This window comes from Candoia aspera, chromosome 2, assembly GCF_035149785.1.
Source record: "Candoia aspera isolate rCanAsp1 chromosome 2, rCanAsp1.hap2, whole genome shotgun sequence".
NCBI classification, from domain to species: domain Eukaryota; kingdom Metazoa; phylum Chordata; class Lepidosauria; order Squamata; family Boidae; genus Candoia; species Candoia aspera.
The window spans coordinates 121,897,771-121,924,266 of record NC_086154.1 but is presented as its reverse complement, the minus strand read 5'-3'; the positions used below and the strand labels follow the sequence as shown (position 1 = coordinate 121,924,266).

The 26,496-nt window shown below is 40.7% G+C and overlaps 2 protein-coding genes across 9 annotated transcripts in view; one reads left to right on the top strand and one right to left on the bottom strand.

Annotated features, from left to right (window-relative positions):
- The window catches only part of ARSG (arylsulfatase G), a 588,957-nt gene that overhangs the window by 116,596 nt on the left and 445,865 nt on the right, over positions 1–26,496 (top strand). For 3 of the 7 annotated variants that reach the window (XM_063293455.1, XM_063293454.1, XM_063293457.1), the window contains exons 11-12: positions 2,509–2,599; positions 14,331–15,342. In XM_063293455.1, coding sequence (XP_063149525.1) covers positions 2,509–2,599; positions 14,331–14,599 — 360 coding nt within the window. In that variant the 3' untranslated portion in view covers positions 14,600–15,342. Of the gene's footprint in view, positions 1–2,492; positions 2,600–14,330; positions 15,343–26,496 lie in introns of those variants that run through there. The other 4 variants (XR_010067211.1, XR_010067210.1, XM_063293456.1 and 1 more) reach the window with 4 other exon arrangements.
- WIPI1 (WD repeat domain, phosphoinositide interacting 1) overlaps positions 16,730–26,496 on the bottom strand; it is a 67,916-nt gene continuing 58,149 nt past the window's right edge. Inside the window, exons 12-13 of one of the 2 annotated variants that reach the window (XM_063293460.1) lie at positions 21,592–21,692; positions 16,730–17,101 (exon numbers count right to left, since the gene is read on the bottom strand). In XM_063293460.1, coding sequence (XP_063149530.1) covers positions 17,054–17,101; positions 21,592–21,692 — 149 coding nt within the window. In that variant the 3' untranslated portion in view covers positions 16,730–17,053. The remainder of the gene's footprint in view (positions 17,102–21,591; positions 21,693–26,496) is intronic. The other variant, XM_063293461.1, reaches the window with a different exon arrangement.

Here is a 26,496-nt window from a genome sequence, read left to right as displayed (position 1 = left end):
GGTGGTAGGAGTACTTGGGGCTATGACTCCCTAGCTGGGAGACTGGCTCCAGCAGATCCCAGGAGCAACATCAGAGCTCTCTGTCCAGAAGAGTGCAGTGCTAGGAACAGCCAAGATCCTGCGCAGAACCTTCAACCTCCCAGGCCTCTGGTAGAGGACCCGAGGTTGGGGAAGACACATACCACCCATTGCGGTGAGAAGGGATTTTTTTTATTTGTAGTTCTGTGCACTGATTGGGGATATTTAAGAGTTATTTCTGTGGTTATTGATAATAAGTGGTCTCATCCCCTGCTGCTTATTAGAAGCAAAGTTGCATAGTTGCCATATCCAGTGGGAAATATTCATTGTCTAGTCCCCCAACTTGGTTGTGATTGAAAAGAAAGAAGGCAATGACCTGCTCAAAAAGGAGAGTGTTTCACTGACTAACAATAGAAGGCTTTTGTTTTGGCATTCATGTTAATTCCAATTTCCAGTTTGGGATTTGGAAATACGGTCCTGAGAACCAACAATTTTCTGAAGCTGTGTATAGTTGAAGCTTGCCCCAGTGGTGGAAAGAAGCTGAGAAGAAAGTGAGGAAAGAGTGTTAGTGAGAAACAACAGAGTTGTTATCTTTGCCCTGAAAATTTGATGACCTGTTCTAATAATTTCTTCTCATTTATTAATTATTTGTAACTATTATACTTCATTCTACTTATTCTCCAAAGCACTCTAGAAGCTCACAACCAATATCTAACAATTGTAAGAACCAACTTCAGTCTGTTGCTGGCACCTCTTGCATCACAAATCTAGTTCTCAGAGTGGTTTTGTAGCTCTTCTAAAACTGATTTTCTTTGTGACAAAATGTTGCAAATTAAAATAAAAATGCAGACAGGTTTCCTGAAAACTGAAGGGAAGAAGTTCTATCTGTTATACTGTAGAAGCAGTATCTGAAGTTTTACATAAATGCATATTTTAAGAACATATTTGGAAGTTTTGCCCACAATACTATATTGTCTTGGCACAGTGAAAATAATAGGTACACTTTTTTTTTTAAGGGACAGGAGTACATTTTTACTGTTGCAGAAGTACTCATGCCTGCATCCCACAATTGTTGGTATTCTTATTATATTTTAACATTTTTAATCAGAGATTTAATATTTGATCAATGAGAAAAAAATACTATCAGTCCCTTGGTAGAGATCTAATATTTGATCAATGAGAAAAAATACTATCACTCCCTTGGTCACCAGTCAATTTGATATGATTATATAGGCTGTGGTACTCAAATGTGGTTAAAACTAGCTATATCTGTTATGTCAGCCATTTTCCTGGCAATACTGATATCCTCTGTTGTATAAGGAAGGACTAAGATTTAGACTGTAGTCAGTTGTTCCTGTAACTGTTATTTAATACTGGAATTTATTTTTCATGCTTCTCTATGTATGTAGGACTGTTTATTATAGTAGCAAATCTTGTACAAATGAATTAATATGTGTTTCTGTAGTCCTCGGAGCATAGAAATGCTGTTGTGGCCTTTGTAAATATATGGAATTGAGAGCCAAGGGATTAAGTGTTGGGTGAGGTAACTAAACTGGCCTTCCTGGAGAAGAAATGCATGAATGAGCTGAGATGCATCACTATTAGAAGGGGAAGAAAGCATTTTTGGGACTCATTAGCTCTATAAAGCCCTTTAAAAACAGATTTATGGTTGTTTCCTACTGGCACAAGAATGTGAATATATGAAACAGGCATGCAGGAAAGAAACAAGTGAAAGGTCCTGTTTTAATGGTGGGGGTGGGGGAGAGAGAGAGTTTATTTCAGAGGCAAAAAACAGATCTGTGTTCCATATGTGCCATGTCAGGCCTTTTATCATGTTCAAAACATACACAGATTTTAGAAACATAAGCCCTGTTGAAAAAAATGGATCTTATTCTTAGGAAATGGGGTTAAGTATAAAGGCTCCCTGTAGCATATACATATTTCTTTTGCCCCGGTCTTGTCCTGTCTTGCTTAATTAGTTTTACATATTTTTAAAAGCAACCCACAAGCCCACTAGACTAAATACACACGCTACGTAGAGCCATTTCACTTTCAAAACTCTTCTGATTCTGAGGCGTGTGCAGAGTTCAGCCCAACTAGTTTTAAAAAGTCCACGGGAATGGAAATAAGCATTTAACCGTTTGGGTTCTAAGTCTTACTGGGAGCAGAGTAGCTAGAGGCACAGTTACCTTCTGAATCTGTGTATGTGGAGTTCTCGATCCTGTCTAAGCTTCGTTGTTTGCTTGCAGACATTTCATTGCTCAGCTAGGTAACATCAGTGTAACATCATCACTCACTCGCACTGATGACATTACCTAGTCAGGTCATGAAACGTCTGCAAGCAAACCACCAAGCTCAGAGAACACCAAGGACTTCACAGTTCAACCCTGAGCTACAGATATTCTCTTCTGATGGAATCTATGTATCTTTCTATAAGTGACATTAAGCAAGAGGCAACTTTATAATCTTCCCAGTTTCTCTTTCCTCTAGATTTTGTTCCATCCTAACAGTGGAGCAGCTGGAAAATATGGAGAAATACAGTCTCTTCGGCTAGACCAGTATAAAGCCTTTTATCTCACAGGTATGTTATTTATTAGAGTATATTAGGTGTTTCTGAATGTTCCTATAGTGTATTCTTTCTGCTAGTAATATGTGGTTGAAAATAATGAAATGTCAATAAAACAAATCTTTTACTAGTTAGTTGCTACTAATCCCTAGTATCAGACTTTCCTAGTGTCCCAGCAGTTACTTGTTTCCAGCTGCCAGCTCCTCTCCAAAGGGTGGATTTAAAAAAAAAAATAGTGTTCTACATACAGAACAAGAAAGTAATTCCACAGAAGGGGATTTTTAAAAAAATAGAATAGAAGCATCAACAGAAAATGATGGTTTTATGAAGTATTATCATATCATGTGAGTTTATTCTGGCTGGGTAGGTAGAACCTCTGCTTTGCCATGGTTTATACCAATATTCTGGAGTTCAGGTAAAAAGTTTGGTTCTGTTGAGTGTTTGATTTCCAGACTTCAACAGAGGAGCATCAGGAATCACAGCAGGATTCCATAGGTAAAGCTGGCATGGAGACAATATTTGAGAACATTGTAGTGAATCCTTGGTAAGAGAAGTCCTGCCTAACAAGAGTAGAGGAATTCAGCCTGTGGGACAAGGAGCTTTGATTCACATCCTGGTGGTTGTTATAGGCTGGTGGTTCTGGAAGTATATATTTAGTCTGGAGATTCAGTCCTGAGATACAGGTTTCCCACCCCCCTTAAATTTAAGGGAGACAGCTAAATATAGCTCCCTCTGGGCTTAATGTTTTGTTTTTTTTCAGACTTTTACTGACATTGGGGATTCCCATTTATATTCTACCTTGCAGCTCAGCAAGGTCTTTGGGTCTGTTGGACCTCGAGCAAGGCCCCTCCCTCCTCATCAAATCCTACTCTGATGCATTTGGAGTGCCAGCCTGTGAAGCTCACGCTTGGCTGCCTTATACCTTCCAGCTGTAGAAGGATCCAGTTCTCCACCCGATTTACAGCTTAGGCAGTCACATGTCCCTTTCTTTGGAGGAAAGAGAAACATGTGAAAAAGATATGCGTATTTTATTTTGCAAAGAGGAAGCATGCAAGACAGTGGCACACATCCTGCTCCACCAGGCCAGGTGTGCCTGCAGTAGGCAGCACAGATAAAGACACAGGAAACTTCCTTGTGACCTGGTCTGTCTCAAAGCCAAGAGCTTGTTGAACTACAGGACGTTCCATCCTCTTCCTTAAAATTTACAGAAGGTTGTGTTGTGACACAGGTTTTCATATATCCACATTCTGCTTGTTTGAATCCTGCTTAATAGTTAGCCACTTTGCATCTTGATGTGCAATCCTCTTCCTCCTCTTTCCTTCTCTGTTACAGACTTGATCTTGCTACTTTTAGAAACACTCGTTTGCTTCCTTCAACCCACACCCTGCCATGTGTTGGAGTTTGTATTAAGGCACATTTCTCTCCATTCCTTGATTAGGAGAAAATGCCTTCCACACCCCTGGTGAATTAGAGGAGCATGGGGCCTCAAGCTTGTGCTCACATGGGTATATTCAGGATATATTTTCTAGATCTCTGCAAGGTAATTTAGATTTGCCTTGATGAAGAGCTTAATGCTCCAGAGGCAGCATGGTTCAGCCTACTGACATTTCCATGTCTCTTTCTTTCCTCTGTCACTTAACAAAGGCCAGAAGCTTCTGGCTTTGGCAAGTGCCAGAAAAGAAAACCAAAAGGAAAGCATTGCTGGGGTGCTCCAGAAGCACCAGCCAAAGCTGGTAGAGACTTCCATGTAGGTGCTGTGCTCGTGCAAAACTATCTTTTGGCTTTGTGAAGGCTGAAGTAATCCCTGAAGTAATCCCCAGAGGGGACACTGTGCAACAGAACAAAGCAAGGCAACATGGTCGTAGAAGAAGGGGAAGCCTGTTGCTTGGAGAAGCAGTTTTAAGAACGAACTTCACTTGAGACTTCATCAATGCAAAGCACCCCTTTGAAAATATGTATAGCCCAGATATTTTCATTTCTCAGGTTACATGTCTCTCCAGACAGTTAGTTACTGTGTTATAGTAAGTCAGTATTTCCCTTGGGATTTCTGCTCCTTTTTAAAACAACATTTAAAAAGCAGAACAGCATAACACTTTGATGATGCCTATTCTTTTGAAATGGGGATGAAAATCCTATAGAAGCCTATAGGCAGTTGAAGCGGTTGAGCTTCTGAGCTATAATTACCAAGTTCTTGCCAGACAATATACAGTAGATATCACTGCATATAACTGATGGCACTGCACTTCATCCCATGGTGTTTTCCCGGTGACTCCTCCAGGCCTGACTAACTGAAAAGAGTCATAATGTGTTTCTCTACTCTACTCTTAATGCTTGGCACTTTCAGTTGTGATGGGAAGAACCCTTTTCAGCAAGCTGGTATTTATTTTTTTCTCTTCTTTCTCCATACCATCATCCAGTTACAATCTGGATGCGTCTATGCCTACAGATAAAGCAAAATAGTAAGCTCTGTAATAGAGTTTAAATCATTTGCTACTGGATTATGCCAGTGATCAAAATCAGCTTCTCAATCAGGTTTAATTATTGTGAATGTTCTCTTTTCGTTGTGCCCTGGAAGGAGCTGCAACCTACACTTTGGGGAATGAATGCAGGCAGTCCTCAAGTTATATAGGGCTTCTGTTCCAGGAACCCTTGCATTAACCCATTTTCCCATGTACTGAATCACATGCTGTGTAGATGCTCAAGAGCTGGCTACTGTGTCTACCCCCCTTGCTCAATAGTGCAAGATCATTGATCTCATCATAATTTTCAAATTTATTTATTTATTTGTTATCACATTTCTTCACCACCCATCTCATACAAACGACTCTGGGCAGTTTACAAGCACATTAAACATTAAAATAATTAAATATCATTAAAAGAAATACATTATAAAAATATAAATATACAAATATATAAAAAACTCTAAGGTATACAATATGAGATACAAAATCCAAGATGGTCAGACCAAAGTCTTGATAAAATTTCCCAGGGCCGCATCAAGGTGCCAACCACTCCCATGACAGACTATCCACCCTCCCACCCCAAGCAAGGTGGCACAGCCAAGTCTTGAGTCCCTTTGGGAAGGCCAGGAGAGTGAGGGCCTGTCTTACCTCTGGGGGTAACTTATTCCAAAAGGTGGGGGCTATGGCAGAGAAGGCCCTCTTCCTGGACCCTGCCAATCGGCAATCCCGCATGGACAGGGTCCATAACATGCCCTCTCTGCCTGACCGGCTGGGATGGGTCGATGTAGTGGGGGTGAAGCGGTCCCTCAGGTAACCTGGACCCATGCCATGTAGGGCTTTAAAGGTGATAACCAACACCTTGAATTGGACCCAGAAGCAAACTGGCACCCAGTGCAGCTCGCACAGCAGTAGTGTTATATGCACCATCCTTGAGGCTCCTAGAGGCTCCTACTTACGTGGCCGTATTCTGAACCAGCTGTTGCTTCCGGATACTCTTCAAGGGTAGCCCCATGTAGAGCATGTTGCAATAGTGCCAGAGGTGACCAGGGCATGAGTGACTGTTCGGAGGGACTCCCAATCCAGGAAGGGGCGTAGCTGGCTCACAACATGAAGTTGGGCAAAGGCTCCCCTGGCCACAGCTGCCACCTGCTCTTTGAGCAGGAGCCGTGAGCCCAGGAGGACCCCCATGTTCCACACTGGATCTGTCTGGGGCAGTGCAACCCCATCCAGATCCAAACATGTTAAATTCCCAGATACTTGGGACCCCCAACCCACAGCCACTCCGTCTTACCAGGGTTCAGCTAAAGCCTGTTGTTTCCCATCGAGACCCCTACAGCCCCCAGGCACCAACAAAGTCACAGCCGCACTTATATCACTTGGAATGGAGATGTATAATTGAGTATCCTCTGCATATTGATGATACCTCACCCTGTGGGGGTGAATGAACTTGCCCAGCGTTTTCATGTAGATGTTAAAAAGGAGCGGAGAGAGTACTGAACCCTGCGGCACCCCACAAAGGAGGGGCTGCAGGCTGGATCTCTCCCTCCCTATCACCACCAACTGGGACTGGCCCTGGAGGAAGGAGGGGAACCAGTGCAAAACCATGCCACCCACCTCCAACTCCCTGAGCCAACCCAAAAGGATACCATGGTCAATGGTATCAAAAGCTGCTGAGAGGTCAAGGAGAGCATGGATGGATGCACTGCCGCCATCCTGCTCCCGCCAGAGATAATCCAAAAGTATGGCCAAAGCTGTTTCCATCCCATATCGGGCCTGAAACCCAACTGAAAAGGGTCCAGGTAATCCATTTCATCCAGGATCTAGAGCTGCAACTCCACCACTTTCTCAACGAGTGATCTGTGACAGAATTGTTTCATAATTAATTCTTTATACTCCCATGCAAGAACAGTACATGGCCACAGGGTTTACCAATTTCATCTCTGTACGATTTGGTATTCTGGGGATGGATAATTCTGCCATACATTTTCATGAGATAAGATTGTATAATCCAACCACCCCCAATGCAGAAACACCAGAGAATTAATCCTTTACAGAGGAGGTTGCCAGTTGTGGCTGTTAAGTCATGGAACAGTAGCGACTTACATATAAACATCTACATACAGGTAGTCCTTGCTTAACATCCATTCATTCAGTGACCATTCAAGGTTATGACAGAACTGAACAAACAGACTTACAACCAGTCCTCAACCTTAGGACTGTCACCACACCCGTGGTCATGTGATAAAAATTTGGACCTGCCCACACCTGCATTTACAACCGCCCCCCTACCGTCCCCAGCTGACCTTTCTCCCTGTCCTCCTCAGCATGATCGTGGTGTTCCTGCTGCACCAGGGCGCTGGGGTTTTTCGCCACACCACAGCAATGGGGCTTCATGGTGCAGCAACAGAGGTGGCTGAGGCTTCGCACTGCGGCACCAGGGTGACTGCAGCTTAGTGGTGCTGGGGTGGCTAAGGCTTTGCATAGCAATGGGGTTTCATCTCATGGCAACAGGGCAGCTTGCCATCCTAGAGTCACAGCACAAAGCCCCAGCCACCCCAGCACTGCCCCACGAAGCCACAGTATCAGTCCAGGCCTCTACTTCCTCCTCCTCCTCCTCGTCAGGAAGGCCGCAAATGAGAGGATGGGCAGAATGTGAGTGATGGGGTTCTTATCTCTTGGAGCTTTTCAGGCACCAAGGTAACTCCTGCATGGTGGCGCAGGGGCTGAAGTAGAGGCTTGGAGCAGGCCGAGACTAGTGAAGGCCCCAGATCACCACTGTGCTCCAGGTCCAGGTGGCCTCAGTGCTTGAAAAATTGGTGCCGTAAGACTCAGGCTCTTGTGAAAGCACGCTCGGTAGCTTGCATGAGTCAGGATGAAGTTCTCCTTACCAATCCAGCATTCACTACCAACAGTCCAAGAGAAGAGGACCCCATTGTTTGCATGCGCATGGCCTCAGCAGAGGGGAGGCCAAGGCGAGAGTCGAGGAGGAAGAAGATCTGCCGGGGGCGGCAGTGGATAGGCACAGTGGTGGAATACAGCAGCCTCTTCATCTCAGCCCTGCTGTGCAGGACAGCCAAAAGGGCAGAAATGGGGGGGGGGGAGATAGGCAGGTGGGGGAAATCGAAGCAGAGGCAGTTTGTGCAGGGCTGGGAGAGACCAAGCTGGCAATGGCTTGGATTGGGGTGGGTCCTCACCTAAGAACCACACAGGATTCGCTTAACAATGGCAACTGGGACTGGCGCAATGGCTGTTACTAAGTGGTGCAGTCACATGACATCACATTCAACTGCTGCACTTAGCGACAGAGTTGCTGGTCCCAGTTAAGGTTGTTAAGTGAAGACTACCTGTATGGACTTTTCTGAGTTACGTTATTTAGTAGAGTTTCTTATCCAATGCCAGAAAAGGAACAGTTACCAAATCCTGACAGGAAAAAAAACTTGTTCAATTTTTAAGAATGATCATATCAAGTAAAGCCTTATCTAAGGCTCAAACTATACCCCACTGCAGACACAGAACAATTGGTATAAAAGAACTGGTTACATATGTGCAATTTTTGTTCTTCAAGGGATCATCTGTGAATTCACAGATATGGGTGCCATACCTGTGCAATAGCCTGACTGGACTAGTTTAAAGCCTGATTGGAATAGGTGGCACCCTCACCCATCTTAATAGCTCTTGCACTCCTTAATGGAAAGGATATGTGAGATATATGAATTCTCAGATGACCATTCAAAGAACCCAGGTTAATAAACTTCCTTGTGGTCTCTGTGACTGACCGTATGTGAGGGCAGCAAACCACCATGATGGAGGGGAAGAAATAGCACCAACGACAACACTGCTCTGCCTAAAAATGCATTCTGTCAAATTAATGGTCAAATTGCTATTGTTTGATAAAGATGGATGACTGAGACTGTGGAACAGAGTAGAACAACTAAGCAGTCTGCCATCCTGTCACATGACCTCCCAGTCAGACAAGCTGTTCTTAGAAGATGATAGCTTGATCTAGGAAAGCCATAGGCAGTGTATAAATATTTTTGCAGAGAGAGAGAAAGGGTGAAAATGGGGGGATGAATTGGCAAGAAGAGAGAGCTATTGTTGGAGTAGGGTTTTGGAGAAGAAAAGATGGCTGGTAGACAACTTTGGCTTCTGAAGACTTAGTGGTTTCAGAGTGGTTCAAAGGCCATTGAAGAGCTTCAGGATGAACAGGAGGATCATCAAAACATGGAGGATGACAAGGATCAGAAGAAAGAGGATCAGCATGCTTCTAGCCATGAGATATTGCCAGCTACTGTATACATTTTTTTTTTACTGCAGACCAAATTCTTTTGTAGGGCAAAGGAGTTGGGGTGGGGGGAGAGATCTGTTTGTGTATTTGTTTGAGGTAAAATATATTCATGTGATTAGCCTTGCATAGCTGGAAGATAAACCAGTGCTTCCTATCTTGCAATGCTACAATTAAAAGGAAAAGAGTTCACAAGACAGTCTTTGTGTGCTGGGGTTTGTCTGGCTGGATCCTGAGAATCAGTCCCCAAAGCTGTGACAAGCAGATTTCCAACAGTGGAATGCCAGACAGAGATCTGCTTGCATACGGTGACCCTGAATGCTGATGGGTATGGCTTTTTGGCTAAATCATCATCACATATACAGTCATCCATTTCGCAAAATATTGTGGGAAAATAGGCAAACCTTGCCTTGTACAAACAAACATGGAAGCTTTCATCATGGAAATGACACATGTCTCTAACAGGAGTGGGAAAAACACGCATAGGAAGCCTGAAGTCTGGTGGAATTGAAAAGGATCTCCATTGGATGCTAGGCCTACTCTGCTATAGAAGTCTCAGTGCTGGCTGTTACAATAACTGGCAAATAAATCTGTCACTGGTATTGCCACATCCTGAAAGAGGAGCATGAGCATGGAGGGAAGCATTTTCTACTGATGTTGTATCAAGATGGATTAGGCAGAGTATCCATGAATAGGCTGTCCTGAACTGCCAAGTGTTCTGTGACTAGTGGAATGAAATGCAGGACCCACAAGTTCTACTTTTTGATGTTGAGTTGAAGCAGCAGAAGTGATTTGCTAACCTTCTGTTTGTTCAGATACAAAACCATAGTTAAATTATCTCCATCTGTACTACGCACCCCATAAAAACATCTTGGAAACTGGAAGAATCTGGAACTAGATCCCAGCCACTTCTTATCTTACAGCTTCAACAACATCTGTGCTCTAAATCCAATAAGCAGCATGGCAAAAGTTCAGTATGCTTTGAAAACTGTAACCAGCTCTAACTGGCTCTCAGCCTTTCTTCACAACTTCAGCGGTGAGTGCCCCAGCCAGTATAAGAAGCTCTCATGGGAAGCATTACTTACTGGTAGGATCAGAATGAGAAATGGCAAGCCATACAGTATGCTCTTTGGATCATCAATCCAGTAAGATGGAGATGGAGTCTGAACATGTGGGACAAAATGGAGGAACTTCTGGTTCCTCATTCATAGGCTAGCCAAGGGGGTTAAGCATGGTGCAGAACAAGTCAAGTCTGAACTGGACAAGTTGCTGAAACAATGGACGTTAGGCATCCAATCGTCTTTGTTTGCCTGGAAGGAAAACTGCTTTTCTGACTCCATCAAGATATGTTCCTGAATGACGTAAGTTTTGCAAGATTGCATCTGAGGAGCAGCCTAGACAGCGAGTTTAACATATGGAAAACATCTTTTTTCCACTCTTGTGTAGACAGTTTCATAAGTAATCAATCTTCTAAGTAAGGACAGCTTACAATACTCTAGGCATAAATGGGCAGCTATAGCTACCATACACTTCATACACAATTTGGACTGTGGCAAAGCCGAACAGGAGGATACAAAACTGGTATGATTGAGAATCTGCTGGAAACAAGTACCTTGGCAGTATGTTTAAGGAAATAGTACAATATTGTAAAAACAGTATTCTAAGGAAACAGGTCTATTTCAAAGTACAATACTTGAAAAAAATATTTCCATGAGGCTAATAACTTAAAGCATAAAACAAGATTACCAGTTTCTCTCAGGCCAAATTCGTAACTCCCTGTCAACTTTCGCATCAAGCTAAATTCTGATATGAGAGTCCACAGGGGAAATGTGACACTGAGAAAATTCTCATTTGCAAAAGAAGTGGTATTCTTGTCTGGGGTTGACTACGTAAAATTATATGTGAGCGGAGACAGGCCTCATATGATTGGAAGTTGCACAAAAAATATTTTTGGGACATAGAATATTTTTGGAAAATCTAATGTCTAACTATGCACAAGACATATTTTTGTATTTTAGCGAGCTCTCATCTGAAATCTCAAGTAATACAACCCAGACACATTACCATTTCCTCTGCAGTTAAGTATATGTTCTTGCTTGTTATAACCCAAAATCATTGGTATCTGTATTTGTCAATAATTTATTCATGGTCTTTATGCAGTAGAACAGCAGTTCCAAAACTTTTCAGGATCATATCCCCTTTTTGACCCTTATACTTCCCCACCTCTAATTTAAACTAACCCCCCTTTTAATAAATCATTCCATTCATAATTAAAAATACACACAAAAACTTGCTAGACAGTTTTCATTTAAATATATGTGACAGTGGTGTGTGCGTGCATGTGTGCAATAATTAATGAAAATATAAATTAACATAAAAGGAGCAGAAGTAAACCAAATGTAATGTGAAGGGTAATGCTTTTTCTTTATGAATTGAAAAAGTTTGAGAAACCAAAATATACAGTGCAGGTCGATTTCGAAATCCAGTTGATTCCTTTGTTTTGTTTTTATTGTAAATAAAGTTTAAAAGCTTTTTTCACAGATGTACATAGGAAAAAAAACAAAAGATAAATGCCACTTCCTGACTCCCCAAGTTAATTATCCAAAATTCCTCCAGGCTTGAATTTTTGAAATATTTTTGTATTTGAATCATGTTTTATAGTGAGTGCTTGTTCTTGCAAAACATCTGGCAGTGAATCAGTTTACTGAATGGATTACATTCTAATTTATGACTAGAGTTATAGAAAAGCTGTCTGGGAAATAGTAGATGAATTCTTCTGCAAGGCAGTCCAGGTGAAACACAACTTTGTCCTTCACATTTTTATAATATTTATGTACATTAACCTTCATTTTCAGCGAATGATGAAAACATGAAAATTTGGGCATCTCAGTTTGCATTCCGTATTTCCAAAGTTGGATTTTTTTCCCATAAACACTTATAACATTGCAATGGGTTATATTTGTAGGGTTTTCTATGCAGCTTTAAATTGAAGTTGTTTAGATTCAAGAATGTCCACCATACATGCCAGTGAAAGTGGAAAGGTTTGGTCTGTAGACACATCAGACAACCCTTCTTGCTTGCTTGCAGAAAAATTCTGTTTTACCTTTCAGTTCAAATAATCTGAAAGCCAAGGGTTTGTGTGAAACAAAAGTGTTTTATGATTTGATCCCAAATACATGTAAAAAGCTGCAAAAGGTCTCTCAATTAAAGCATTGCTCTTCACAAAACTTAAAATTTTGATAATCAAATTCAGTGAATCACTCAGATGATCTGGAACAGTTGGAGCAGCCAATGATTGTCTTTATATGACAAAATAAATTGTGATTAAAACTGATTTTTCTTTTACCAATATGACAAATCCAGAGCAGGAGCTAAGCACTACTGGACCACTGCCTGGGCAGTGGTCCTTTGGAGTTTTTCTCACTTTCTTAAAAAAAATTTTTTTAAAGTCAGAAATTGTTCTCATAATTTGAAGCCTTTGACGTGGTTAGTTCTTTTGAAAAAGGGATTGACAGCCGGTTGCATCATCAGTGAATCAAAGGTATATGAACAGTGTCAACATTGTGCTACCTAAGTGCTAGCATCATTCTGAATTTTGAAGGAAGAAGTTTCCACTTCATCCATTGATTCAAATTTAAGAACTTCCACCAACTCATTGAAGTAACATTTCACAGATGTCAGAGAAATTTTTGGTATGTTTTTCTTGTTTTCAGCATCTAGCCCAAACAATATCAGATGCTTCATCAAGTTAAGACTTTCTTCTAAATTGGGCACTTTTTGGCTTTAGCAATGACAGCTCTTGAGAGGCTACCACTTTGGCAAATGCTTGATGAAAAGCTCCAGTGGAATTCAAGTTCATGTCTTTCATATTTTGAGGTATAGCACCAAACCATTCCTTTGGCTTGTATTTCAAAGGACTGTGATTTGTTGTAAGGTATCACTCAAGATGACTACATCTCATGGCTATATTGTGTACTATGCTTTGAGGATAACCAATCCTATTTTTGTCCGTGACAATGAAACCATATTAATATAGTCTTCGTTGTACTTCTTTTTCCTAATTGGAGTTACATATAGTTCATACTTTGGTAGTACATTTCTCAAATTAAGTTGATTTACAAGATCAGTATTGCTATTTACTATTACTGTCCTTTATATCTTATATCCCATTACCAGTCATCAGATAAAATCAAACAGTCCCAATCACTCCCAAATATTCATAAACATGTTAGGAAAATTGAGAACCAGCTTTTTAAAATGAACACTGGTCTCTCCATTAAACATGTATACTTCTATGCCAAATAGCAAAAATTACAAAAAAAAATTTCAGTTCATTGTATGAAATTTGGAAGTTATTTTTATGCTTTTTTCCTCTTTCTAAAAATTTCATATCCTCCTAGCCCCTCTTAGAATTTGTTCATACCCCTCTAGGGGCATTCCCCCAGTTTAGGAACTCTTATAGGCAATGTTTCATAAAATACTTTAAAATGTAGGAAAACAGCTGCTCTCCTTGAAAATGTTTTAATGGGCAATTGGAAAAATTCTGCCCCCTTCTCTCTCTTATTGCCCTAAGAAATGTGTGTCCTCTACTATTAATCTGAAACATTAATCTGTTTGCTAAAACACTGTATTATCAGTGTCATATTCTCTTCATTTTCTTAGAAGCATCTCCCATACTTCCATGTTTTGCAGCCAGTTAGCAAGAAAAAAATCCCAACATATGATGCATGGATGATACCCTGTTGCAATTTGCCTGCAAATATGTTATCAGAATGTTTAGGCAATGAATCTAGAACTGAGAAACTCTATCATGATAGTTATGTTCCTTTTCCTTCTGCTTAAATCAATGGATTAATTGCTTACCTTTTGGTTGGACTGTGCTTCTGCTCAGCCTCCAGTAGTGCGCCCAGATTATTCTTTCTTGTAACATAGAGCTGCTGCCACAAAGATGAAACTTTCAAAAGACAGCCATTAAAAGAACTTGGGTGATTTGTCTTTGCAGGTGGTGCCAAAGCATGCGATGGAAGCATCGGACAGGAAGCACATCACCAGCCACCTCTCATTTTTAACTTGCAGCATGATATTCAGGAGCAAGAGCCAATGGACATCCAAAGTGCCGAGTATTGTTCTCTCTTGCCATTAGTAAACAAGACTCTGATGGATATTCTTCAGGATATTGCATCAGACAATGTATCTATAGCGGATTATTCTCATGACACAGATGTAATACCCTGCTGCAACCCCCAACACTTGGTCTGCAGGTGTGAATGAGCTTATTCTAACTTATCCGTGGAAAAATGCTAAAAAACTTCTAAGTTATCAGCCATCAGTAGTATCTCCCCATGAGAACTAGGAGTCGTGTGGATGAAACTGCTGCAAAAATTATAACATTCTAGGATTTGTTTTTATATAATAATTTATAAAGCGTAACTCTCTACTGAATTCATCTTGACTCATAACTGAAATATGGTACTAAAATGTTTGTATGGCTATTTGATACCCTTGATTAAATCCAACTGACATAGTTGGATCCCGGCATCGTGACGTTACGTTTCCTTGTACCCTCTGTGCATCACAGAAAAGCCATAGTGGTGATGTCAGGTCATAAGACAATTGTATGAATTGCAACAGAAAGGCAGGAAAGAACTATATGGTTAAGATTAGTCATTTTTAGCAGAAGCTGCATGCATCTCATAAAGTCAAATTATAATCCAAGTAGCTCAGAGAAAGTTTGTGATTGATTTGAAGTCTATCCCAGGCAGCAGATGTCACTTCATCAAGTTAGAGAATGTTACCCCATAAAATTTTAAGAATTAAGACAGTTATGATTTAACAAATTAATTTTTTATCAACAGTTTGCCAATATTATACTTAACACTTGCTCTCTGCAGTCATTCAGTTTCATAATGTATTTTTTTGGGGGGAAAAGTTCTCACTATTGATCTCTGAACTTGATTTGCATCTGATTCCCTGAAAAGAGTAACTGCGGCAGGGGAATAGGCTGCCACTGTATACAGTCAGGACCAGAAATATTGGAACAAGGATAACTGTTTTGGCATTTGGCCTCTGTACACCACCACATTGAAGTTGAAAGGAAACACACCCAGATGAGAGCGGCGTCAGGGCTTTCAGCTGTAATTCAAGGGGTTTGACAAAACTGGGGCACTAACCATTCAGGAAATACAGCCAGTGGCATACACACACACCCATTGTTGGTGCAAGTTAGTCTTGGTTTCATCAGTCCAAAGAATCTTATTCCAGAACTGGGCGGGCTTTTTAGGTGTTTGCTGGCAAAGCCTAATCTGGCCTTTCTGTTCTTGAGCATTACCAGTGGTTCGCATCTTGTTGTGAAGCCTCCGTATTTACATTCATAAAGCCGTCTCTTGACTGTAGATGTTGACGATGACGTGCCTACCTCCTCAAGAGCATTCTTGATCTGGCTAGATGTTGTGAAAGGGTTCTTCTTCACCATGACCAGAATTCTGCGGTCATCCACTTTAGTTGTCTTCTGTGGTCTTCCAGGCCTTTTGCTGTTGCTGAGCTTGCCAGTTAATTCCTCCTATTTCAGAATGTTCCAAACTGTTGTACTGGCCACTCCCAATGTTTTTGCTATCTCTCTGATGGGTTTGTTTTCTCAGCCTAATGATGGCCTCCTTCACTTGCATGGACACTTCTTTGGACCTCATGTTGAGAATTCCAGTGAACAGCTACCCAATGCAAATGTAACACTCAGAACCACCTCCAGGCGTTTTATCTGATTGGTCGGTCATGGGGTACCCAGGAAACAGGCCACACCTGGCCATGCAGCTGCTTGTCAGCCATTCGTTCCATTACTTATGAGCCACCAACAATGAGTGTGTGTGTATGCCACTGGCTGTACTTCCTGAATGGTTAGTGCCCCACTTTTGTCAAACCCCTTGAAATACAGCTGAAAGTCCTGACTTCACTCCCATCTGGTTGTGTTCCCTTTCAACTTCAATGTGGTGGTGTATAGGGGCCAAATGCCAAAACAGTTATCCTTGTTCCAGTATTTCTGGTCCTGACTGTAGTGAAAGTGAAAAAGTTTTCTGTGAATATGTATACATGCAACGGTTTATCTATACACTTAAACTGGAGTGGTATCTAGGCTTTTCTTATCCCTTTTCTGCACTTTGCTTCCCTGAAAGGGCACAGTATGATGGGGAAGATGCATCCCTTTATTTCTCAGGCTACATAAGAAGAATGAACATGAGTGGAGACACAGCTCCTGCTAACCTTGTGATGATTTTATTGACAAATATTTCAGCAGATCTCCAACTTTGAAAGTTGGGTTTTCCTTTTTTTTCAAGTAGATAATTGCAAAAATATTCTGCATGGGTAAATTTTTATGCATATACTGTACAAAGACATAAATCCATAGACTCTTCTATAAGTACATTTATACATGGCATAAATAAGAAAAGGGCTAGCATGAGTATAAAATTCAGGTTCAATCAGATACATTTACACTGTGGTTCTTGAGAATAGAACAATGTGCATATACAGTACACTGATACCAACCATAGAGCATTTTAAGAAAATACACAAAAAGGAGCAGAAAAGGTCAGCTGGGAAAAAGAAACATACTGTGTGGAAAGCACTGGAGCATCTCTGGTTTATCCCTCACTTGTGGGTTCTTCTATATCCCCCTTTTGTTTTTCCAAACTACCTCCCATCCGTGCTCTGGGCTCTGTTGTTTGCCTCTCCTCAAGATCTCTTCACTTTGTTCGTCTGGCTTCCGCGGCACAAGATTATCTACCAAAATCAAAACAGAATGGCCTTACTTTTCCCGGTCATGTGCTGTTGAGTGTGGGGAGCTGTAAACAGGCTTGAGGTGCATGCAGGGGGAAGCAGCAGGGAAGTGAAAGTCATGCCACTGTTTCACTTTTGGCAAAGCTGGTGGGTGTCTGGGCCGTGCTTAGTGCTTTGTCCTCGAATGACAGAAATGGTCTGACAATAAGTGCGTGTTGGGATCTAGACTGAAAATATATTTCTGGCTTAAACAATGGTTCCTACCTGTGTTTTGACTGCAAACTTAGTACATGCTGGATCAACTTGAAGAGTCAGTTATTTAAGCATATAGAAAGAAGGCAACAGCTCAACATATTGGGCCAAAAGTAACATTTTAGTGTGGGTTTGTCATGCCAAAGGCCATCAAGAGAAACTGTCAATTACAGTACAAAACAAGCAGAGTGCCCTTGTAACCATTTGTTAGGGGAGAGCCAGTCTCTGATGACCTGCAGAGAAACGGCTCCCGGAAGGCCCAGCAAGCCTTCCCAGCTCTTTGGGAGGTGTCTGATGCCTCTGTTTTTCAAAATCTTAGTCACGCTGTTAGTGCTGTACCTCACCAGCATGCAGCTTCCTTTGGTCCTGTGAGCAGCTACCCACTGCTTACATTCTGACATTATGAAGACACAATTGAACTGCACATTAGCAAGAGAATGTGAGACTGCTGCTCCCCATTTTGGGCAATGTGGTATAGCACCGAACGTGCCTTGTGCTCCAGAGTGGAAATTATTATCGCACAAGCAGAAAATAGATGGCTCTCCTAAAGCATTCATGTTTCGAGGCAGATAAAGGCCTCAGTCAAATTCCAGTTGTACCCATTTTCCATAGAGAGACGACAACCTTATCATATCCATAACAATCCCAAGTAGAGAACAATATATGTCATCATCTCTGGCAATGACATGTTCATTGTATTGGTACACAATAAAAGACAAATGAGGCACATAAGGAAATGTGGTGTATTAGTGGATTATGGTTCTCTGGTAATGGTGGTGGTTGCTATTATTATTATTATTATTATTCCCACCTTAGTATCTTAGATCTGGTAAAGGTAAAGTTAATTCAACTCCCTTTGGCTTCATGAGCACATCCATATAGTTTTCTTGGCAATAATAAATTATTTGCTGTGCCATCTTCCAGGATTTTTTTTTTTTTACTTCCCAGCTTAGCCAACACCCCTGAAATTTCTTGGTGGTCTCTCCTCCAAATTCAGTACACATCTGACCCTTAGCTTTTTGAGATCACCTACATCTTGTTATTTAGCTGTGCCTTAGGCCAGGATTTTTTGGCAGATGAACTTAATAGCAGATATACAAGGACATCACTTCAGTTAATTTTATAGTTGTTTTCCAAACTGGATTGGACCAGTTAATGCATCTCTAATATGTGTTCTTAAGAATAAAGAACATATATACTTCCTTCTCTGCTGGAATGGCATCTGTAAAATAACTGGAATGTATATGGGCCAGAGAACATGTTGCACTGTGAATGGATATAGGTTGCAATCCTGCGTCCTAGAATTCCTAAAGGCTCATCTTAAGAAATATTGGATTTGAGGGGTTTCCCTCTCTGATTTCAGGAGACAAGCTATTGATGGAAGAGAGACAGATGGAAATATTTCTCCATCGCTCCTGCTCTGCTGATAGAAACCTAGCAGGACTTTAGAAACCTCCTGTTTCGATGTTGGAGTGTCCCAAGAAGAAGGTAGGATTACTCTGGTAAGAAACCACAGAGAGGTCTTACAGGATGTCTCTTAAAGACCCATGTTTCTGTTTATTAAATTTAGATGCCATCTGATTCCCAGCAACTCTGGGAGGTTTACAAAATGTAAAAAAAAAAAAAAAACTTAAAACAAAAACAACATAAAACAACAAAGAGCAAAGATGACAATGATAACTATAACTCAGATGGGAACCAAGAAAAAGAAGAAAGGGGACTTCAATCACGCTTGCCTTATTTGCTTGCTTGCTTGCTTTTTTTTCATTTTCATTTTCTTTTCACACCTCACTTATTCTATGAATAAGATACTTTATTATCACAATTTTGCAGTGTATTGAGGGTGCATAAGTAGCATGGTAAAAACAGGATAAGAGTATGTCAACCAATCAAATTACTATTATTCGAGAGGAATGACAAATACAAAGGAACTGTAGTCCACCCTCTTCTATTATGGCAGCCAAAGGTAAAATAAAAATAAAAATGCTTTAAAAAGAAATGGAATAGCTTCTTCATGACCTGAACATTATTGCCGAGCACACTAAAGCAATTGCGAATCGGGGCTACCGTATCTGGGCTGCAGAAATCCAGATTACTACTAGATTTGGGGGGAGGGGGGGTCACCTGCAAATTTATTCTTGAATAATGAAATATAAAAAGCTACAGCACCACCACCAAGCACAACAAAGATAGTTATACAGTGAAGAACAAAAGCCTAAATACTGTACTGTACATTATAGTAATTAAAATTGGCTAAATATGAGTGAATGACCACTAGGTGGCAGCAAAGAGCTATGGTCTTCTGTCTCAGTTTGCTGCCATCTAGTGGCCATCATGGAATTCTACAGCCCAGGTATGATAGCTCTAGAAACTCAGTAAATATATATGCCTGCATATTAATGTAAACACTGTAAGAAAACAAATCATTTTTAAATATAATACTTTTTTTCCTGAATACTGGTCATGGCCATGATTATCTTTAAAAAAAGCAAAAGCAAAACGAGAATTCCAAACTGGCTTAGCCACCAGGAAGTAGAGCAATGTATTTAGCTCTGGCTTCCCTGTACAGCTAGCAATAAATGCCCAAATTGAATGCCTTCTGTGTCCAGTTGTAAGTACAATTTACAACTTGCTGTTGCTTTTATGGAAAATACATGTAAGTCCATGCACATACCTAGTGGTGAAGAAGCATGGGCCTGACCATGTCATCATACCAACCCCAGGGTGTGGGAGGAGGAAATCTTTGAGGCCAGTTGATGCCCTAGACTGAGCCACTTTTCTCAGAAGTTGCAGAGAGCAGCACACCACCTCTGATTATCCCTCCCAGCTTTTAAGGGCCTTGACAAACCATTTAGATGGTTAAGGCAGTGGCAGAAAGGGAAGAAGGGGAATAATAAGGAACAGCAGAAGCAAGACAGATGCCTAAGCAAGCCATGGTACGGGAGGTACCCACTTCTTCCTGGCTACTTCCAGAACCACTCTGTAATTAAAATCACCTGAGAAGGAAGGGATCACTTGGAGGACTTCATGTCAGCGCCTTCTCTCTATTGCCGGGGCTAGCAAAGCCACTCCCCCACGATTCCATTCTACATTTGGGATTCTTTTTTCAGCCACCACCAACTCATATAAAGAACAAGCTGAAGCACCCTTGCTATTACAGAAAGCCATGCATCTTGGAAAAGGGTTTGTTCATTTTTAGGAACAAAAAAGCCTCAACTGAAAGACCTGGCAAGATAACAAACATCCACAAGAAGGAAAATGCCAGCTAAGTTAAATAGCTTATTTGAAAAATGCCTCCATGAAGAAAATTTAAGTCCCCCCTTTTTAAAATAAAGCGAGCACAACTCTTCTTCTTCCTATGCCCACTATATTTTGGCAATGAACCTGCGTCAACAGAGACTGAGATGCTTGGAAGACACAGCATCAAAGCTCAGTGAATTCAGGAATCTGCTGGGATTGCTGCTCTGTCTTTTTTTGCTTTCTGCTACCTGAAATAGGCAGTCTCCAGTAGCCCAGTCATGCCAGTAAACCCCCTGGCCACTGCAGCTACACAAACAATGCTTTCCCCCGGTCTTGCTACAAGCCTCCTCCTTCCACTACAGTCTAATGTAGAAAGGCAGGGCAGGGGAGGTCCAAAGCTTTGGACAATCTTGACGCTGCAGCCCCCAACAAAAGGACCATGGGGTGTAGAAGAGAAGGCAAGAGCAATCCAACAGAAACTACAAGCCATAAACAGCCCTCCTTTCAAATTTTTGAGACAGCAGCCCTTTGTCAGTTTCTCCTCTTTTGGGGCTTGTTTTGATCCACTCGAAAGCAGCAAATGGGTCAAAAGCTGCTCTGACATCTGAAACATGTTCACAAATCTGGATTACGCCCTGAAGACACCATTATCTTGGAAAGATAGTTTGTTTGTAAGGATGCCGGTCATGGCCTGGGATTGCATGAGGCTGCTACATGATTGAACTTGAACAGGCATGGAACCCAGCACTCCCTTAACTGGCAGCCCAGAGCCTTGTGCAAAGATAGGATTTACTATTACAAATACGGTTGGAAAACAGGTTTGTTTAGTCCAAAAGCCCATGGTGGGAGTCACCCTCCCCCCTTATTTTAACAGTGGAACAGAGCTGGCTACCATGAGCTACAAGCAGGAGAGGAAGGGATAGAACTCCTGGAAGAAAAGATGAAGCTTTTCTTCTCAGCATGAATCTCACAATGCTGTTTTAAGTACTCCTAATGCTCACAGGTGGAAATTCATTTTCATCATCCAGACATACTGGCCCAGTAGCAAATTCATGCTCAGGTATTATCTCTCCTCGAAGGGCTCCTCCATCTTCTGAGTAACCTGCAAAGTAAGAAGACAACTTACAGAGAGGCTTAGAAGCCTTCAAACTGAATCTTATAGAGTGATTTTCACACACACACACACACACACACACACACACAGCTAATTCCATGTATACTATTAGATGGCTACAGCATCATGTAGTGGTCTGTACATGCCATTCAACTGAATGAATTAGGAAACACCAAAATTAGGATTTTATCTTAAAAATCCTGTCTGATACCTACCAAACCATTCACATATTCATGTGCAAGTAATACATAGATGCTGTCTGAGGTACTAAGGGATTTGCTAAGTTTGTGAACCAGTCTTCTGACATTTTGTGAACAGAAATTTTCAAAACTGATCATTAATTAGGGTTTAGTTATTCAAATATCATATACAGAACATGATTTAGAACTTTCACGTGGAAATATTAAAAATGAATGATCAAAACCCAACAACTGAATGCAAACTGCCACAGATTTATCTTCATGTCAATTAGTGACTTCCCTTCATTTTAAACTACAGTACGGTTCACACATCATCTTATGGCCAAAGTTTAATATCCTCCTCTCCCCACCCTTTGCACACTCTGATTTCCTCTATAATATTCTGGTTTGGGCAACCTACAGAGAGCCATTGTATTTGCAGAGAGAAGCAAGCATACATTCATTAGCAAAATTCTTGAGATACAAGGCAAGGTAGAGGAACATAATAAAAACAGTTGGCATTTGACAATGATTATAATCTTCGGTGCACTGTATGTCTTCATAGATCTTTGAATTTTTAATATTAAACTCTCTCACACCCGTTTCTGTTTAAACTCATGGTCTGAAAGAAACAACTCTTACATGATATCAGCACAACAGAGTAGGACACTCAGGTTCTGGGATGGTGTGTTCTCCTACATGTACTGTGGGTTGATGCATCCTGCTTTTATTCTGGCAATCCAGACCTCTGGTATTTCAGGCCTGCTTAGCAAAATGTTGCTTGGAGCCATGCTAGCATGGAACGAGTCCTAGAGAGATGTTTATAATGCATCCAAGCTTTAAATGTTTTTAGTCTCTTAAGGATTGCTCAGAGATGCTGAAGGATCACAAAAGACTTCTGACTCCCATTATGCAAAACAGACAGCACTGAAGCATACTGGAAGGTGAGGAAGGTACAATAATCATGCAGTTGTAGGAGCAAGGACCATGAATGTGTCCAAGAAAGGTGACAAGACAGGGCATTAAGGTGAGCAGAGATGCACATCCTGCTGGCCACAACTGCTGCCTCTAAGACTTGAGCGTAGCTCCTGATGTTTCCAGCAAATATTGATACACACTGCTAATATTCCACATGACTGCAGAGAGATGGAGTATATATGTTCAAGCTCACTGAGTGAATGGGTGATGGATCGATCACAGGAGGGGCAACCTATATTTCCCACTCCACCTCAGCAATTTTGTGGGCAAAATACAGATATTCCAGTGCAGGAAGCTTACATCTGCAAATAGGTTATAGGGCTGCAAATACGTCACAGGGAGAAAAGATTAGGAAAAATTTTGTTCTTCCCCCTTCTAGTGATTTTTGTTAAGAATGGCTGTAGATGTGCAAGCCTATGTGTAAGAGAAAAATTGGTGTTTGCTGTGAGCAAGTGTGTGTGACAGTACAGTACGTACTTCTCCCTGCTCTACCCATACATAGCACTCCCATGCCATCCCAAAACAATCAAAGATTACCTTCATCCCAAATGCTGCATATTAAGTTTTAAAACAAAGAGATAAAATCTAACAGAAACTAATAAAGAAAAAGAGGACAGAAGTGCAGGGGGGGGGGAAAGAACAGAAATAGACATAGAAAAAGGAATAACTCCTGACTTCTACACCAGATATAGGAAAAACTTACATTAATAAAGTTATTATAACAATATATACAAACCAAATGCTGCATATTAAGTTCTAAAATAAAGAGATAAAATCTAACAGAAACTAATAAAGAAAGAGAAAGCGAACAGAAGTGCAGGAAAAAAAGGAAAGAACAGAAATAGGAATAGAAATAGGAATAGAAATAACTCCCAACTTCTTTTACACCAGATATACATAAAACTTACATTAATAAAGTGGTTATAAAAAATATAAAAACCAAATGCTGCGTATATTGTGTTATAACAATAAAAAGCTGTTTAGTAAGAAAGAACCCAAAAGGACGAGAAATTGGCAAGGCCAGAGGACAACTATCAAAAACACAGACTGGAGAGAAAAACAACTAGTGGCACCAGGACAGCCACACTGGGAGGATGGGAGGGTCTTAGATGCAGTCGATCCGTCATACACAAGTACCCCGGTCTGCCCTGGCTTGCCATCATGACAATACAGGGGAAGCATCAATGGTGAGGCAGCGAAGACCACTGGGTTTCTGCACTGCAGTGAGCTGGCCCTTCTATGCTTGTTTAGTTTCCCCTGCAGATAAGGAAGGAAGATCTATGGCCCCTGGGACTCCCTCATGGGTAACTCAAGACAATGTCTTCAACCTGATACCTGGCAGGTGATGTCTCAGCTTTTTCTCTATAGCTTTAAAGCAGGAGTGTGCAGAATCTGTGAATTCAAGGGTCACATCAGACGGGAAAAATTAAAATTGTCACTGTTCAGGAGAATCTCTGTGGTTAAAATGAATGTTTTGCCAAGAATGATGTTTTTGTTTCAGAACAATACCTGTTTTGACAATGGATGTACGATTTAAACAATGGCAAAAAGATGCATCTAAATTTATATGGCAAGGGAAAAAACCACCGAGTTAAATATTAAGTGTTACAAGATGCAAAGGAAAGAGGAGGACTGGGTCTACCAGATTTGAAATTGTATTTCGCTCTTGTTGTTTGGTCTGGATGAAAGAATGGGTATTGCTGAGAAACAAGAGATTTTTAGAGTTAGAAGATCATGACCTGAGGTTTGGATGGCATGGATATTTAAGGTATGATAAAGTTAAAATTAATGTTGACTTTAAAAATCATTTTATTAGATTGCCATATTGAGAATTTGGAATAGATATAAACCCAGGTTGTACCCGAAAACACCTTCATGGATCTCAGCTCAAGAAGCATATCATAGAAGAGAAATGCAGATAAAGATAAATGGTTGACATACTGGGACTTATTGGAAAACTATCAAGAGGAATTTAAAATCAAGTCAAGAGAACAATGGATAGCAGAAGGATATAGTTGTCAGTGGTTTTCCCATTTACAGTTATCAGAAAGATTCAAAATGGACAAAAAGATTTATGGTATGGAGCAAAGAAAGACAGAATTTGAAATACAATTGTGTACTGATGAAGAATATGTAATTGCTAAATGTATGAAGTTTTGTTGAAATTTGAAACAGAGGAAGAACAGGTTGAAGAATGTATAGTAAAGTGAGCTAAGAATTTTGGTTATAATATACAGATGGACCAATGGGAAAATATGTGCTTAAAAGGGTTGAAATTTATGTTGTGTTATGATCTCAACAAGAATTTTTGTAAAATGATGTTCCGTTGGTACATGATGCCAGAGAAATTATCTAGAATGTATAAAGGCACTTCAAATGCATGTTGGAAATGGGAACAAGATAAAGGGACATTTTATCAGGCTTTGTGGACATGTAAAAAACCTAAAAAAAAATGGATTCAAATATGTACTTTGATACAGAGGATGTTAAAGAACAATATTCAACTGAAGCCAGAACTTCTCCTTTTAGGACTAATGGATAAACATTAGAAAAAAGCCATGGAAGATTATCTGAATATATGATCACTGCAGCGAGATTATTATATGCACAGAGATGGAAAGACTCAACAGTACCCACTGCGGAAGAATGGAATGTGAAGTTGACAGAGTTTGCGGAAATTGATAAATTGACTTCTTTGATTAGAGAAAAGACACTATCTAGATTCATTGCTGACTAGAAGCCTCTTATGGAATTTTTGCGTAAAATTGAAAAAAATGAACTTGTGATTTATGGTTTTGATGATTAGACAGGACAGATTATAGAAAGAAGAGTAATATGATGTAACTTTAGAGAGAAAGGTTAAGTTATATTTGTACTTATAACTGCTGTGAAGAATATCGGAAGCCAGTTCTTTGTATCTTTTTTCTCTCTTTTCTATTTTTTTCTAATTTTTTTTTTCTTTTCTTGCACTTTCTTGCTTTCTCTTTGATTTCTTTTTCTTTTTTCTTCTTTACTTTATATTAGTTTGTATTAGTTTTTAAAAGTGTTAATAAAAATTACATTAAAAAAAGGGTCACATCAGGCTTTACATGGCATGTCAAGGGCTGGGTTCCAAAAGTGGGAGGAATCAGAATTGTGGGGAGGGCTGGGGTTTTAGGGGATGAAAGGGATGCATTTACAAAATCTATGTGAGGCTTATTATCTCATCTCCCCCCCCCCAAAAAAAGCTTATATTTTTGCCCCCACCAAGTCCCAATTAATGGGTGACCCTCTGGAGCAGTGATTCTCAACCCGGCTGGGGAATTCTGGGAGTTGAAGTCCACACATCTTCAAGCTGCCAAGGTTGAGAAACACTGCTCTGGAGCCCCCAAAAGAGGAACTCTTTGAACCTGAGATTGATAAACTCTGTTTGCGTGAAATATTTAAGTTGTGGAAAAGGTAGAACGTCATGCAAACCTCTGAAACTAACCAGAGGGGCTTAGTTTTGGTCACAGCATGTGTTGGCTGTGTAGCCTTTTTGAAGGGGAGAAGCAATGGGGGCAAATGCCTTGGGCACACCATCTATACAATGGTTCAATTTTCTGATCCTTTCAGTGATAGTATTCATTAAAGGCAGTAAAGCTAATCAGTTAAAA